General features: G+C 43.2%; 1 protein-coding gene across 3 annotated transcripts in view; it reads left to right on the forward strand.

The window, feature by feature from the left end:
- The window catches only part of LOC120517756 (phosphoinositide 3-kinase regulatory subunit 6), a 147,728-nt gene that overhangs the window by 85,385 nt on the left and 44,674 nt on the right, over positions 1-17,669 (forward strand). For all 3 annotated transcript variants that reach the window (XM_039740221.1, XM_039740223.1, XM_039740222.1), the window contains exons 4-8: positions 6,274-6,365; positions 6,622-6,690; positions 9,788-9,920; positions 12,230-12,299; positions 15,723-15,906. In XM_039740221.1, coding sequence (XP_039596155.1) covers positions 6,274-6,365; positions 6,622-6,690; positions 9,788-9,920; positions 12,230-12,299; positions 15,723-15,906 — 548 coding nt within the window. The remainder of the gene's footprint in view (positions 1-6,273; positions 6,366-6,621; positions 6,691-9,787; positions 9,921-12,229; positions 12,300-15,722; positions 15,907-17,669) is intronic.

Consider the following 17,669-nt stretch of genomic DNA (forward strand, 5'->3'; position numbering starts at 1 on the left):
CTTTTCAGTATTCAACAACCCTTTAAAAAGCAAAGGTTCTCCAGCTTCACATCAAACGTTGCCTGTCCGGAACTTATTTTTAGCTCTTTCACTGATCTTAATGAAAACAGGAACTATAAACAGAAGAAAGCAAAGATAAAATCTGATGATAGTAGTGTGTGTGTGTGGATAGCTACTGCCGTTTGTCTCGTCACTCTGGCCTCTGATGATTTTCCTTTTGTTGCAGCAAACATTGGCAGATGTTGTCACGTCCACCCTTAAAGCCCCTCATCCCCAGTGACTCTACTCGGATATGATGATACAGATTGTACTTTATAATAAAACTTCAGCAGTGCATATATTTTACTTTGCACATAAGTGCATATACAGTATTCTCTATATGGAAACGTTAAAGCATGGATGGCAAAATGAAAAAATGTTACAAGCGAGACCATCAGGCTGGGTGCTGATGAATACATACAGTAATAAGAAAAGGGCCTCTTAGAATTTGCTTAACCCTGTGCTGCACTTGGCAGGGCTTCAAACGCCTCTTTATTTTTATTATCCACTTCTGACTTATTTGGGACCGAGCGTGGGTGAGGTCAGCTCATTGCCACACTTCCCCTCATGTTACGTGCTCGCCTTCTCCTTCTCCATGAATGAACGACGCCTCCCTAGTGAGGCTAGATTGTTACTGATGATCTAAAACTATTTATGGTGAACATTTTGCTGTCTCTTTTCATATTTTCGAAGTTAGAAGACACCATCCCCATTACAGTGACCTTGCTGAAAATAATCCCAAGAGGAAACCCAACACTGCTTCTTTAGATCTCAGCCAATTTTTTCAGAATTTTCTGGAATACGTTTTGTGTCCCTTATCAACAGCAATTTATTTCTTGCATAGCCCAAAATCACACAAAGAATGCCTCGAATGGCTTTATCAGGCCCTGTTTTTTTGACAGTTCCCCCAGCCTTGACTCTCCAAGAAGACAAGAAAAAAACACCCAAAAAAAAAACTTGTAGGGAAAAACAAATCGGAAGAAATCTTAAGAAGGGAAATTCAGAGAGAGACCTTCTAGGTAGGTTGTGTGTACAATGGGTGTCAAAAATTGGGTAAATACAACACACAATTCAGAACACAAGTAATCCTCTTCACAGAGCCAGACACAACAGTACAAAGTGCTTTGTTTATGCACATGGCTTCTTGCCAAGTGCAGGGGGGCTATGACAACTCTCAAGGCAGAATGCAAGAATAGAAGATACCACTCACTAATACAGAACTAGCACATATGAGGATACAGATTTGTTCAAATACATCAAAAACAGATTAGAAACTAACTGACATAAATGAAAAACAACAACATCTGTCCAGCAGCTAATTGTAGAACCACGGCCAGATTATAGAAAATGGAGTCAGACAAACCAGACACAGTCAGAGTCCTGGAGACCTCAGCCAACAAGCCGCCTTCCCCCATTGGCCATTCTACTGACTCAGTGCTGGGCTGGCCCGTCTGATAAGAGGACCCTCCTACCTGATCATTCCAGTGCTCCTTTACTTTTCCATCACTTTTCTATAGGCGGGCAAACAACTTAGCAGTAGAACAGCGGCTGTAAGGGCCACTTAAGGATACCGAAAAGAGAAACTGAACAGGGGAGGGTTAGTAAAAGTTAATACCGTATATACTTGCGTATAAGTCAGGGTCTTGAAATGCAAAACATCGATTATAAAATCAGACCCCGACTTATACGCTTGTTCAAAAATGCAACACACTTCCTCCAATCTCGCACCAGTTTCTCAGACACATTGAATTTTGTTGCAGCAGCACAGTTATCAATTTCTTTTGCCACTTCAATGACTTTTAATTTAAAACCAGCTTCATATTTTCTTCTGATCGAATGCTCCATCGTAGATAAGGGATGCTCTTATGATAAAGGTGTATGAGGGTGTGAGATACAAAAAACAGAAAACAGTGCAAACGTCTCTTCGGAATAGTTTGGGTATTACCGCGTCGTCACGTAGGCACAATACATAGAAAAAAAGGCCGTGTGCTCCGTGGTTACTCTCTCAGGTGGGCGTTAGCATATCATAATCTCTTGGACCAATAGCGAGAGTTTTGTGCTTTCGACTTATACGACCGACATTATAAAATACCAGAAATTATACAGTAAAATCAAGCCCCGACTTATCCGCAGGAGAACTTAAACGCGAGTATATACAGTAACTATCATATTACTTATATTTTAGTACTAATGACTAAAATAAGAGATGCTGTATGCATAGCTAATAAGCAGCTCTAGTCAGGGTATGCCATTTGAAGTCATGAGTCTTCCACCTGGATTTAAAATGTTGAGACTTAAGGGGCACGTCTTATAGGAGAAGGCAGACCAGTCCACAGCTTCAGGGCTCTGTAGCTAAAGCTCAGTTGTTATTTTATTAATCCTTAGAATCATAAGCAGCCTGGCTTTTACCTCCCTCCTCACCTCCTTCATGGTTCTTCATCAAACCCAGCTCATCTCTGCCACTGCACCTATCAGATATTTTTTTTTCAGTACACCCCAAACAAAGCCTAGCTCTAATAAATTATTTTTTACTATCTCAAATGCGCTGCGGAATTTTAGAAAACCCATGGTGCAATTTTGCTTGGTACAGGAAAGGTGTTTGCAGACACCTATCTTTCACAATAAGACTTTTCTTTCTTTTCTATCGTGGCTGAGTGGGGCATCTCAGCAGTCTGGGAGCCTCAACTCTGGAGCAGCACCTAGGTGAAATTGACTAGGTCTTTGGAGGGGTCATGTCCATTGTGAAGGGTCTCTGCAGCTCTGCGATTCAGGAACTCCAGCAAACAACCAATTGGATCGCACGTTTACGTCACTTGATTTACTCCACAGTCATCATCATTTGAGTCAGATAAATCTCAATGCCCTAATCTTAAGAGATAAGTTTGGTATTTGTCAAGTCAAAGGTATTTCTTCACAAACATACTATATATCGATTTGCCATACGACATTGTGTTCCAAAGTTAAATGCTTTCTATAAATTTTAAAATATTTTGCCTGCACTGCTGCTTTACAGTGGAGGCTATGGGCCATGGAGGAAAAGCTTAAAAACTTACCATATATGTTCATTTTCAAGCCAAGACAGTTGTCGGGTATTGATCCTCTCCTTTCTGATGCATGCTTGTGACAAAAAAAGGGATCTGGAAATAATAATTTTTATCACATTTTCCTGGTACTGTTTTTTTTACTTTCTCATATACAAAGTATAGGGGAAAATATTGTAATCATCCAAAGATTCGATGTCGAGATTTTGATGAATCTCAACATTTTAGACCTCACGGAGTCCAAAAATACCATTTTTGGAATTATGTCTGTGTGTCTGTCTGTGTGTGTGTAAACACGGTAACTTGAGTACACTTTTACTTAAGTCAACTAAATTTTGCAAGTATTAGGTACAAAACATAGATTTCTATTAACTTTTGGGCTATTTCCGCTAACCGGAAGTGGTACGTTACCTTTTATTCATGCAACTGCAGAGTCTGATTTATTCAAATTTACTTTTATAATAATTGCTCAATATTTTATTCATTTGATTTGCTGTTAATGGTTCTTTAATGTACATAATGTAAAAATGAAATCATTGTCTTGTGGTTTACTCTTCAGCTATCTATCCCCATATCTGAGTATACGATAACGTCTAGGGGAGACCACTCCTGATTTTTTATTCTTGTGTGAGTTTTCATGTTAAAAACAAGAAAATCAAAATAAATTCAAACACATGGTACGAAAACTTTGCTTTGATTGGTCTTTCGTGAGAAAAAAAAACACATCCCCTGGATATGAAAGGTTGTGGTGCCGGAAAACTAAGTACTGAGCTATCACACATGGATGGTCCTCTTTTAAAATGGCTGAATGTCATTATATTAGTGTATTTTTGTTCAAAAAGGACAAGTATACACTATTTTACAATGTGTGTGTAATTGCAAGATGCAGTGCAGTGGTTGTAGTCGTGAACTTCAAAACAACATTATGTAAATAAACAAAGTAAAGATGTTAATGCAGTTAAATTTTATGTTCATAATGTCATGCATAAAATAAGTGTCAGATTCTAAATCCTAATTCTTGATTTTCGGTTTGATAAACGTCTCGCAAGGCACTCTGGATATCATTGAGAGGAGTCACAACGCACGGCTCAATGGTAACTCTGGTCTGTACCGGGAACTGAGAAGGAAGGCTGCAAGGGCTCTGAGTGCACATACAGAGGCGTTTGTTAGAGGAATTTGTGAGCAAGTGACACACCATCTGTGGTCTAACGACCCACGTCTTGCTTACAGAGGAATAAAGGCATTACGCACATCTGAATCTGTTCCTCGGAAAGTCACAGTCAGGGTGGCTGATGTAACGGTCCTTACGGATGACACTGCAGTTGTGATCCGCTGGGCTGGCTACTTTGACCAGTTGTTCAAAGCTGGTCCTCTGGCTAGGATGTTAGACATCTCTGGGTCCACAGTTCTTGAGGCTGATCCTCCAATTAGCTGTGAACCACCTAATCTCAATGTGATTGCACAGGTGGTGAACCTGCTGAGGAGAGGAAAGGCTGCAGGGATCTGTGGTATCCAGGGTGAACTTCTCCAGACTGGAGGTAAGGCTGTCCTCCTGGCATTGCAAGCAATCTTTGCTTCCATTTGGGAGACTGGCATCATCCCAACTGACTGGAAAATGGGACTTGTCGTCCCTATCTGGAAAGGGAAGGGTGATCGTCTAGATTGCAGCAACTACAGGGGGATAACACTGCTCTCGGTGCCAGGTAAGGTCCTTGCTAGGGTCGTCCTTCAATATTATCCGTGATCACTTGCTCACCTACCAGCGACCACAACAGTCTGGTTTTACACCTAAGAAGTCTACCATCGACTGCATCCTGGCACTAAGGGTTGTTATGGCGCGCAAACGCGAATATCGGCAGAGTTTCTTTGTATCCTTTGTCGATTTTCGCATTTGATCGATCTGCCCTGTGGGACATCCTGAGGGTTCGCGTGATCCCCTTGTGGTTGCTGGATATCATGGCTGGCCTGTACACTGGTACTGTTAGTGCCATGCATAGTGGAGGGAGGACCTCTGCATTTTTCCCAGTTGATTCTGGCGGTTCGTCAGGGGTGTGTTCTGCACCTACTCTGTTCAATGATTGTATGGACTGGGTGTTGGACAAGGTCATGGGGTCCAGAGGCTGTGGGGCATCTGTTGGTGAAGAAAGACTCACAGATCTTGACTTTGCTGACGATGCTGTGATGTTCGTGGAGTCAATGGAGGCTCTGATCGGGGCACTCGAGAGACTGAGTGAGGAGTCTGAGTGTCTGGGCTTGCGAGTGTCCTGGATAAAAACCAAGATCCAGGCCTTTAATGACCTCTTGATCATGACCATCAGCAGTGTGTCTGTCTGCGGACAGAGTGTCAACCTTGTTGAGAGGTTTACTTAACATTAGCATTGACATTCATGTCTCTGGTGACTCATCCTGTGAAGTCAGTAGACGGATTGGAAGAGCATGGGGGGTCATGAGGTCACTGGAAAGGGGAGTGTGGTGCTCCCGATATCTATGCAAAAGGACGAAGGTCCAAGTCTTTAGAGTCCTGGTGCTTCCTGTTTTGCTATATGGTTGTGAGACATGGATGTCATCCAGTGACCCGAGACAAAGACTGGACTCCTTCGGTACTGTATCTCTTAGGGAAATCAAATGAGCGGTTGCTCATGGAGTCCCGAATGAGGCACATCACCTGCATTGTGAGGGAGCGTTGGTTACTGCACTACGGCCATATGGCTTATTTCCCCAAGGGTGATCCGGCTCGTAAGATCCTCATTGTTGGGGACCCGAGTGGGTGGACCAGACCAAGGGGTCACCCACGTAATACCTGGATGCGACAGATAGAGGGTCTGCAAAGTCGTTTCGCCGTGTAGTGGGTGCGGCAATGCACTGTACCAGTGCATGCTCCCCAACTTGACTTGATACTTAATTAATCCCCAGAATGAAAACTGTCTTTTTGCATGACCTTCTGGGGCCAGAGTGCTGAGTCCGCCATCATACAGCGCCCCAGAGCAATGTTCAGGTTTAGGGCCTAATGGAGTAGGATCCCATCTGGCCTAATGGATCAAATTTCAAAACTGCATAAAAATAAGCACATGAATACCGTTTATTACTGCATGGGGTAGGATTTGGTGTAAGTAAGACTTTGTTGTTTTGGGAATTTTAAAATGCATTTCTTGCTTTTCATTTTATTATCTGCCTCTTTGTTTTATAATTGCAGGGATGTTGAGATGGACGTTACATAAAAAAATTGAAAGAAATCCTGCTAGCAATTGTACTTTAGTGAGAGTTGTCATCAAGGAGCTAGAGAAGGTGAGTGATGCATAAATGAGAAACTATGGCCATGCAAAATGCTTTTGAAGTATTTTAGGAGTAGAAAATTTTAAAATATGTAATAAATGGAGAATTCTCTGAAAAGGTGACTTGCAAACAGTCTCAGCTCCCCCTTGCCCAGTGTTGATCCAGAGAATGAACATAATTTGTTTTATTTCTGCTAGGCATTTTATCTAATAAATGATGTCTGAACTTAATCACACTCTAATTTTATCTTTGTTTCCCTTGCCTACAGGCTGAGAAGGCTGATAACAAACTGTATATCATTCCTCTGATTCACACCTTGATGTACGGCTTTATTCAAGTAAGTAGCCCGCTGAAGAGTCTTTAAAATGTCTTCTGTACTGAACTTTGAGCATGAAGAAGTCTAGGAGAGAAAAATAAAGTAAAACTGCATGTGTAGTGTGGCTGAGTAAACGGACTGACTACATCAAATAAAAGGTTGGGGTACCAACTGGACAACCCTGTTGAATGTGTCAAAAAAGAAAGATTTGTGCCCTGGGCACTTGATGCTGAGGCCTTTCTTAGCCTGCAGTATGGCACTTCATCCGGAGCTCTGTCTCTGTCTCTATTCAGGTCCTGGCCCAAACTACATGCCTCCCTTCCCTGCTTCCTGTTTTTATGGCTTCCAGGTTGGAAGGGGAGGAGCCTTCTCCAGGAATTAGGGGTGGGGCTACTCGCTGTCCTCAGACACCAATAGTGGAGAGAGAAGAAGTGGTTAGCTCCATCACTTCATCATGTCCCAAGGTGGTACTGCTTACCATCTAAGAGCCTGGAAGGTGGTCCCCTGGCATACATACATGACATTTGTTACATTCGTCATTTCTCATTTACTACACAGCTCACCCCTATGAATTGGTGAGCTCTTTTATTCAAACTTACTTCAGTGTACCTCTGAACTAAAGGAGACTTTGTGTAATGGATAAGCCCCTGTGGAAGTTGTTGTGCTAAAAACTGGATTGAGGAAACTACCATGAATTTGAGGCTGCTACGCCATAATGTCTCCTAATGCATCATCTTAGATTCTTTTAGATCTGCAATATGTTAGATCTTTTCGATCAATATTATCTGCATTCCTGGACATTATGTAAAGACCTTGAGTGGCTTCTGGCATGTATGCTTCTGACAGAACAGGACCCCAATACAGAGATGAGGAATGTCTGGCTATGTGTAGGTCTCTTTTTAGCCATTCCTCAAGCCTTAATCAAAGTATCCATCTCTAGGATATTTGAGTCTGTGAGTACACACTGGTTTTACTCAAAATGATGGTGCAATTAAGGAAATTATGCTAGCATCTCAACATGGTCAGATAACATGGTTTGCATTTATGTCCAATAGAAGACGTTGTATTGGATTTGCCATAAAAAGAGATGACCATGATTGTTGAATCATGGTGACTTCTGCATGCTGTTACAACACTCCAAGAATGCCTAAAAGATGTTTGTTCCATTTAGGAATAACTGAGTGCGTTTGAAAGAGGCCAGAGTCGTGAGTCTTTTTTAGGCCAGGTGGTCAGTCTGATGCAACAATGGGAAAAGGCTGGTGATGATGGACACAGGAAGGCTCTCACACATGTATGGAACTCCCTCGATTAACTAAAGCAGATCCACCATTAGAGGTCTAGCATATTGTGTTCTAGACCATCACAAAAGCAGTGACAAATGTGGAATCCTTCATATATCAGAATGTAGAGCCTCCTAATCATGCGTCTAAAACTCCCAGAGGTGCATCTCCATTCATACTATTCTTTATGATGTGTGCCTTTGTTTGCTCAGAATCTCTAACTGTATCTGGATTCATGCCTACATTGAGTGGCTTGAACAGTTGTGGACTAACTAAGTCACCATCAGTGATACACAGCTGTACCTGTCGTTCACTCCAGATGACCACACAGTATCAGCTTGAATCTCTGCATGTCTCAAGGATATTATTACATCCTGGATGAAGAAACATCATCTCCGGCTCAACCTGGCAAAGACGGACCTTCTTGTTATACCTACTCATCTGTCTACTCACTATCTTATCTCTATTCAGCTTGGTTCATTGTCACTAACACCTGTATGAAAGTCAGCACAGCTGTAACTGATGACCATCTGTGCTTAAAGGACCATGTTCCTCTCTAGATCTTTCTGATTCACTCTGTACAAATATCCACAATATCAGACCACATCTGATGGAGTATGAAGCTCAGCTCTGGGTTTGTGTGACAAGTAGGGGGCATTGCAGGACCCCAATTCCCAGATACAACCTCCCTGACACAAGTCCCTGACGCAAAAACAAGACGTTACAAAAGACTTCTTGCAATCACAAACACAGGCACAACTCTCTTCTTCACTCATTTATTTTTCCTTCCACTCCTGCAGGAAAACTTTACCCTCTACTACCCGACTCCAACTTGCTTGGATGAAGTTGAGTGGCTTCTTTTATCGTAGAACTGGGAGGACTTCAGGTGCTGGTTTGTGGCCCATTGGAAGCACTTCCAGGTCAAGTGGAAACCCCATGAAGTAGGGATCATGGATCCCTGCAGCACTCATGGAAACCAACAAAAGTGCCTCATGGGATTACAGTTCCCAGCATGCCTTGTGGGTGTCTGCACAGGTAGCAATGTCCAGGGATGTATGCGGACATGACAGGTGGTCTCCTCCTGTTCTTCCAGCACATTGGCCTTCCAGTAGGGTAATTTTCCTTGGTCGCGACACCAGTGTACCCAGTTCCACAGTGGCATCTCCTGCCGACGCAAAATGATCCTCTCCTTCTTTCTCATGCCTCCGAAGGTCTGGCTGTTATCCAGATAAGGAACCTTGCCTCGTCTTGGCTGGGGTGCTCGCCCATTTGCGTCTTCCATCACAAAGGTCTTGCAGACAACAGTGAAACTCAGACAGCATTTCAAATATCAAGAATGAAAATGTTAGGAGCCATTGGCCATGACGGTCAGTTGTTTCAATTGCTATGTAGAGGGCACTTTCGACAATTTCACAACACCTTAAAGACATCCTGTCACCCAGCAGGAGATCTTTCACATCAGGCTTGCCTCATGCATTTTCCAGACAGGTAACACCCAACTACATGTCTGATTAGGAATGTCGATGTGACAAACACACATTTTCCCACCTCCAGAGGATGTGTGGGACATTCCTGGAAACTTGAGTTTACGATACTTGATTAGATGAGTCAAAGGACACCATTGGGCACAAGTATGACATAATGCATAGTGGCTTGTAGCACCAATCATGGAAGTTTTACCTGATGCTAACCACTTTGACCTTCATTTATTTGCATTCTCTCACTGCTTTTCGATGCAACTACCTTTTTGTTACAGACTGTTTGATAATTATTTTTGAGCGGTGGTATTTTCAAGGGAAATCCGTTGAAATCTAATAGCTACTACTTATTTTCCGCAGGCCACAGACATTCCAGATGAGCTGTACAAGAGAGTGTATGACTTCTGCACACGTCTATTAACACTACCACAGCCGTACTGCAGCATCGGCTTCAGCTATGCCAACAGCGTGAAGACAGAGCGATCGACTCCAGGTAACACGGCCCCCTGCTGATGCAGGCCCTCCTCTGTGGGCACTGCTCCTAATTATAAAGCAGATGCTTGGAAGGTGCAATGCGTTTAGTTAAGATGCAAAATTCTGCAAAATTGAACTTGTAGAAACTGTTTTAATTGTTAAGTTATTTTTATGTGCATTCATGAACACTATAAAAAAATGTAATTTGAATGTTTCTATCACATTGCATTTCAATGCAAATCTGAAAAGAAATGCAATTCAAATTTACACAATTTATTCTTGTATACAATATTGTTCTGGATCAATTTAACATTAAAATATTTAATCAATCTAATATTTTTCACTATATATTCTCTAGTTGTTGTCACTTATGAGAGAATAAAGGAGTGATGTAGTTATATAGGGGTAATATAGTTTTTTGTGCATAACGTGTTTTGACATGGTGTGCACCTTAAAAAATACATATATTTTATATTTATTATATTATTATATTTATATTTTATAAAATACATATATTTGTATTAGAAACAGCCTGAAGAGACTGCTGAAATGGTTAAATACAGTGTAGAACGGGACCCGGACACAGACAGGTGGACAACGGTTTCACACCCAACATACTCATTTTATTTACAATATTTACAGTGACGTCAGTGCACGAACCCGGTGCCTCCAGCACCAATCCCCCAAAGTCCAGGCTTCACAGTCACTCAATGCCATCCTTTTGGCCGCCTCCACTCCTCTCTCTCGAGCTCCGTCCTCTTCCACCCGACTCTTGCTGATGACGGAAGGGAGGCGGCCCCTTAAATAGCAACCCGGATGGGCTCCAGCTGGCAATCCCCCGCGGACACACCCCCGTGTGGCGGAAGTGCCGGCTGCGCACCCGGAAGCCCACTGGGTGTCCCCAGTCTTCTTCCCCCCAGCACTTCCTGGTGTGTTGCGGAAGTGCTGAGGTCCAGGGCTCCAAAGGCATGGGGGCACCCCCTGGCGGCGACCACGGGCCCCTACAGGGTGGAGCTTCAAAGCTCTGTACCCATGGCCCCCAAAGGTACCAGGGCGGTTGCACCCAGATGGTCTGGGGAAGGCGCAAGCCCTCCTCTGGTCCTCCTGGGCGTCCCGGCCGGGTAGCCACCCCAGCCACCGCTGACAACAGAGACAAGAATATTCTGGGTGGTGGTTTAAAGAACTGGCTGATGTCATGTACCCAGTAAAACTTTACTTGTCACGTGCACAGAAATTGCATAAGAGATATGGAGAAGGACAATGATGTAGTGGGATGAGACTTTTATTTGCGTATGTTATTTTGGGTGTATAAGGTAGTGGGCCAATCAGAGTAAATATTCACAAGGTGCAAGCAAGTGAACCAATCAGAATAAATGTCAGGATGCTGTGTAAGCAATAATTCAACACTGTTATATAAATTCACTTGTCTACAAATTCTGTGAGCATTCCCTTAACAGACTCCTGTGACAGGGTGCTCCCTCATAAAGCAATTGCTGAAGAGAAATTAAAGACGCACGATCAAGCTTCTTCCCGCCTGATTTTTGACTCCAAGAGGTCCCAGTTGAGAGCAAAGTTTCTTTCTTGCTACACACTTCTTAGTGTTTTTTTTTTTTTAGTTTGTCCATTTTTACTGGTACACCCCTGCCTACTTGGATGTCATACTGATGTCCTAACTTCTTTGGTACCTTCTTGTCATGTCCATGATATCCTGAAAGAATATTTCACCCTGCTCATCACTCACCACTCCAAGACATTTAGGGAAACATTTGAAATGCTTAACTAATGCAATTTTCTTTTTTTTTTTTAAATTTGGAGTTTTACTTTTACCTTCAAACTTAGAAATTACTTTGAAAAATCCCCAAACCTCTCATTCCATGTCACTCATCACACAGTCAGATTCTGCATTCGTTTTCTAATAAAAGGACCGGCAAAAATGCACATCTTTGAATTTAGCCTCAGACAGACCCACAAAAGGCAGAAATTCAGAAAACAGCTTCCACTTTTTGGTAGGACTGCTTCATTAAACCAAACTTAATATGAAGCGTTGGTGGCAGCATTTCATCTGGATTCACCAAGCTGAGTCTGATGATGTTTTTACACCAAGCTGTAGGTGGCCATTTGAGTCCCTGTCAATTCTTGGCCCTGCTATCCCACTCACACATGGGAGCTTTGTGTGCCCTGAGTGCTGACCCAGTAAGATACACAGAACTTTCAGGTCCCCACATGTGAACCAATTATGCTCATTGTAGGTAATAACTGTTAATTTTATTCTTTTTGCTTAAAAAATATTCATTACTAATTCAAACTCTTATATGTCTGGAATTTTAGGGGTTCTGTATCATCGTCTGCTTGCTTCTGAGCAAAACTTGAAGAATGACCACTATACATATCAAGAAAGGTGAGTTCATGCTCAGATCTCTCTGCTCAATGGTATCTTACTTTGCTGAAGATTGTTTAAGTAGCTAAGGTATCAACAGAGCTCGCCAGAAAAACTTTTAGGAGTGTCTACATTTCAAACCTTTTTTTTTTATAACTCAAATGTATATTGAAGCTTGAATGGTATATGTAGGTTTATAATTCAATCAATCAATCAATCTTCATTTTTGCATAGCACTCATCAGTAAGTGCAGACTCACGGTGCTATAAGAAATTCAAAGGCAGGTTTGACTAATAACTAATTATTATTTCACCACGTGTCCACATGGGTTTTCTGCCGGTGCTTCAGTTTCCTCACACAATCCAAAGACATGCAGGTTAGGTGGACTGGAGATACTAAAACTGACCCCTGATGGATTGATGGATGGATATACGTGTGTGTGTGCGTGTGTGTGTTCACCCTGAGATCTGTCCAGGGATTGTTCCTGCCTTGTGGCTTTTGCTTGATGGCTTCTCCAAGGCCCAGTTCTGGATAAGCGGATTTAAAAAATGGATGGATGGATGGATAATGTATATGTATAAAGATACAGATTTGTCTAAATACACAGTACAGCAAAACATTTTAAAATGAATTAACTTAATGGAACAGTGTATATTATAGCACCTTCTACAGCATTCACTATCACAGTGGTAACAGGATTACAACACAGTATCACCCGTTTGTGTGTGCAGAACAGGATCATCTCCAGACAGAGGAGCAGCTTCAGCAACAGACTGCTGTCACCGTCCTGCTCCACTGAGAGACTGAGGAGATCATTCCTCCCCAACACTATGCGACTCTTCAATTCCACCTGGGGGTGGGTAAATGTTAACATTATACAAAGTTATTGTCTGTTATACAGTACCTGCATTGTTATCACTCTTTAATTTAATGTTGTTTTTTATCAGTATGCTGCTGCTGGAGTATGTGAATTTCCCCTTGGGATTAATAAAGTATCTATCTATCTATCTATCTATCTATCTATCTATCTATCTATCTATCTATCTATCTATCTATCTATCTATCTATCTATCTATCTATCTATCTAGTGAGGAGGGCTGTGATTGGCAGGTGGTCCTACCTCTTGGGGGACCACCCACAAGGCATATAAATGCACCGGCAAAATCGAAAACATGGGTGTGGAACAGGACCCGGACACAGACAGATGGACATCGTTTGTCTACCCAGCACACTTTTATTTCCACAACTATTTCCAATATTTACAGTTTTAGTGCACATCCCAGTGTCTCCAGCACCGATCCCCCAAAAATCCGGGCATTTCACAGTCTTTTATGCCTTTCTTCAGGCCGCCTCCAGTCCTTTCTCCAGATGTGTCCTCTTCCACCTGACTTCCGCTCTTGAATGCAGGGAGGCAGTCCCCTTTTATACCACCCCGGATGGGCTCCAGCTGCACTCCTCCTTGGACACATCCCCGTGTGGCAGAAGTGCCGGCTGTGCACCCGGAAGCCCTCTGGGTGTCCCCATTTTTCTTCCCCCCAGCACTTCCTGGTGTGGGGGAAGTGCTGGGCTCCAGGGTTCTTCAGGCACCGGGGTGCCGCCTGGCAGTGGCCAAGGGCCCCTACAGGGTTGGGCTTCCAAGCCCCCTACCCGAGGCCGTCAACAAAACCAGGGCGGTTGCCCCCTCGTGGTCGGGAGGAGGCACCAGCCCTCCTCCTGTCCCCTCGGGCGTCCCAGCTGGGCTCCACCCCCAGCCGCATGCGACAATGGGACAATACAAATAATTCACAAAAGTAAAAATCAACCTAAAGTGCTTGAGACAAGGACTTGAACACCCAATGGCTTAACCACTACTGACAAGCGGCTCGCACATGAGCTCATGTGATCTCCCACAGTCAGTTAACTATGGCACGTGATTAACAAGCATCAGCTGGGGTTAGCATAATTTAAAAGAAGGCATGGCAAGTGCAAAAAAGTGAAGAAAGATGAGACATAAGAAAAAAAAAGATCAGCTGATTGAAGATTAGTTTGGGGTGTAAACCGGTCCGAGATTGGCAGGACGGACGATATCAGGCTAGCTGAGACTGGTGAGGGAGCAGGACTGATGTCTGTTGAGGAATTCCAGCAAGCGGTTAAATTCAAATCTTCTGACTTACTTATAGAGAGCAGAAGAGAAGGGTGAAGAGTCGTTCAAGAAAGGGAAATATATATGGACAAAAGCACGGCATTAAACTAAGAAACGCTCACAAACTCTCAAGCTCATTTGAATATGCCTGGACAAATCCAGACCATCGTTATGGAGAGGGCAGAGCTGGTGGGAGATGCTGTAAACTGACTGTGCTGAAGGATTTGCTACCAATGGAGGTGGCAGGCCAGGATGCTGAGGACTGCACAGGAAGGGTCTAGTGGTATGGATTGAGGAGGTAGATCACGGTGCCACAGACTGCGTAGGAGATATTTGCAAGTTCCGAGGGAGGTGACAAGTCAAGAGGCTACCAACTGTATAGAAGGGCTTTGTTGTGGTGTCCTGCAAAGGAAAGACAATAGAATGTGGAAAGTTTTAATTTAGAGTTTTATTGATAATTAGTGAGCAGTGTTTAAGGACAGACTTTGAAAGAATACATACTTACTTATGCACTGCATGCATATTCATTTCTATGTTTTAAAAGAACTTCTGCACACACTTTTGGACAGTAAGTTTCCTCAGTTGCCCTGGTCCATCTTGGTTATGAATTACTAGATGTCCAAACACAGGTTGGTGCCCATGACTGTGGACACTGGGGCATCACACTGCTCTCTATGGCAACTACAGATACGAGATCTTCCATATCACAAAACAGTGGCAACTGGAAGTAAGAAAAAATGAATAAAGAACCATTGAAAAAATAAATAATATAAACATGTAAAGAAAAAAATCTGAAAAACATGAGCCTGGGAAGGAATCCTGACAAAAAGCCACCTTCACTACAGATGAGGTGAAACTAGGATATTTCAGCGATGAAGGTACTGAAATCCTCTACATGTTGACCACATGAGGACATCAGCTGCTTGAATTAATGGCTGTGAACCTTCAGCACACTTTCCATCAGCCACTATAAAAGTGGCAGAGCAGTCTTACGGCTGAGCTAACGAAACGTTCCTTCAGCCCTGGAAGGCTTTAATTCCTTCTGACCTTCAAAAGTGATGGACAGCACTGAGCCTGTGTCCAAAAAGGAGAAATACAGTGAACTTCTCAAGCAGCTCACCACTTGTCCTAGTAAGAGTCCAAGATGTTCTTAGCTGAATAACTGTTGAAGCTGCAGAGTTTCCCAATGGCTGGGAAGCTCAATTTCACTGATAGTGCTAAGTGGGCAATGAAATTCTCCCATTGTTGTGTGACACAAAGCAAGAGATGATGGAATTTATAGACAATTCTAATGTTCTGATGGTGTGTTCTTTCTGCTGCAGGGTGTTCGTGTTTGCAGACCCTAGCTTGTTCTCAGAGGAGATGAGTGCTGCCCTGGCTGAAGAGTTTGAGACAGCAGATATCTGCAGGAGCCAATCAGACTACATGTGTGATGGAATCCTGCACGTTATGCAGGCGGCGCTTGCGGGGAGCTGCTGCACACGGCGTTTAGGCCGAGCTCTGCAGGTTGGTGTGGGCTGTAGCTTTAAACAGTACACTCGCTGCTTTCTTCCTTCCTTCTGTGGTGTTGTGACCTCTGCTTGCATCCCTAACAGCGGACCCTGCAGGCGGCCTTCTCAGGGTGAAATGGATCATCTCGGGTCTGTGTACCGCTTGCTGTCTCAGCGCTTGTGGCACAGCAGTGTTTTAAAAATAAAAACATCAAAAGCTTTCATTGCTCGTATTAAGTTCACAACCGCTTTGAGACAGGGGTCTGTCATCATACTAGTGGTACAGTAACAGCTAATTGTAGAGAATGGTATTTTGAGCAAGAGATGGGAAATATGATTGAAGATCACAAATACGAGTGCAGCTGTGGTTAGAACAGGTACCAAATGTCGTAGTGGCACAATGTGCTGTTCAAATCTTATTCAGTCCACAAAAAATGTCCTCCAGTCCGAGGCAACGGACTCATCAGGGCTTTCAAAAGGGAGATCAAATCAAGAGACTGGAAATTGAAAGCAAGACTAATCATAATGGAAAAACAAGGAAAAACTTTGTCATAATGGAAAGCCTAAACATAGCAGAAAGAGAGGAGATGACTGGACTTAATGGAAAGTCAGACTGATGTTGAACACCTGAGGAAACAACTGGTCATAATGGAAAAGGAAAGAGAATAGAAATGAATATTAATGTAAAGGGTGAGTGTCATAAGATCATCATGATGCCTGAGGAGATGAGAATAGGGGTGATCCTTGGCTTGATCAAACACAGGAATATCGGATGGGTGATGAATTGGGAAGATTTGCCTTTAATGGCAACGGATTTGTTTTGTTTGAAATAGGGGACAGGCCTCTGAAATAGGGGACAGGCCTCTGAGGAGGTGTGAGGTTAAAATACCTCACCAAAAACTTTAGTACAAATATGTCTGGACTTTGGTCCCACAATGACTTGTTTCAGCATATCAGTTGTGGACGCTAGGGGTCACTATTACCCCTTAAACCCAACAGACAGACATGCAGGACACAAGGTAAAAGCACTAAGAAGTATTCTATAATTCTTTTCTTCTTGTACAGCGCCCTCCAAGCATCCCAGCCACAGAAAAACAGGCAAGTAAACAAGCAAAAAGCACAAATTTTCTATTTCCTCCTCCACACCTCCTGACTCAGGCTCGCCTGCTGCGTTTTCAGTTTTTCGTGCTGTTTCATCCGCGTGACCTGCCAGCACTTCTGAATCAGGTGGAGAACTCAAGTTTTTAAATCAGCCCGGAAGTACTTTGGGGATTCCATCCTTGTGACCTACTAGTACTTCCGGGTTCAGTTAGAACCTTCTCTCCCGGTGTCCTACAGCATACCCTGGCAGCACCCACGGTACCCAGCAGGGCTGAGATGTCGAACTCCATATCCCATGGTGCCCTGCAGGAATCCGGGGCACCACTTTACTGTAGGGAAGCCTGCCATCTAGAGTCTTGGGGGAGGCAATGTCCCAAAATAATTGCCTTCCCCCCCCTCCTTCCAGTTTCTGGACGTCCCAGCTGTCTATCACACAGTCATGAAGGCTTGATCTTCAAATAGGATTAGATATATTATAAAGAACACTGCATGAGAAGACAAAGCGTTAAACAGTAGAAAAAAGCATGTTTGGTATTTGGTCTTGTATGGAAGGAATTGGCCTGAAGGCTCAGCAGAACAGTCATGAAGGTCTGACAATGAGCATTTCTTTTCTTTGCTCCCAATTGGACACAAAAGAATGAGGAATCACGTGGATGTAGGTCAGACTTAAGGACCAGG

This window comes from Polypterus senegalus, chromosome 17, assembly GCF_016835505.1.
Source record: "Polypterus senegalus isolate Bchr_013 chromosome 17, ASM1683550v1, whole genome shotgun sequence".
Classification (NCBI taxonomy): Eukaryota; Metazoa; Chordata; class Cladistia; order Polypteriformes; family Polypteridae; genus Polypterus; species Polypterus senegalus.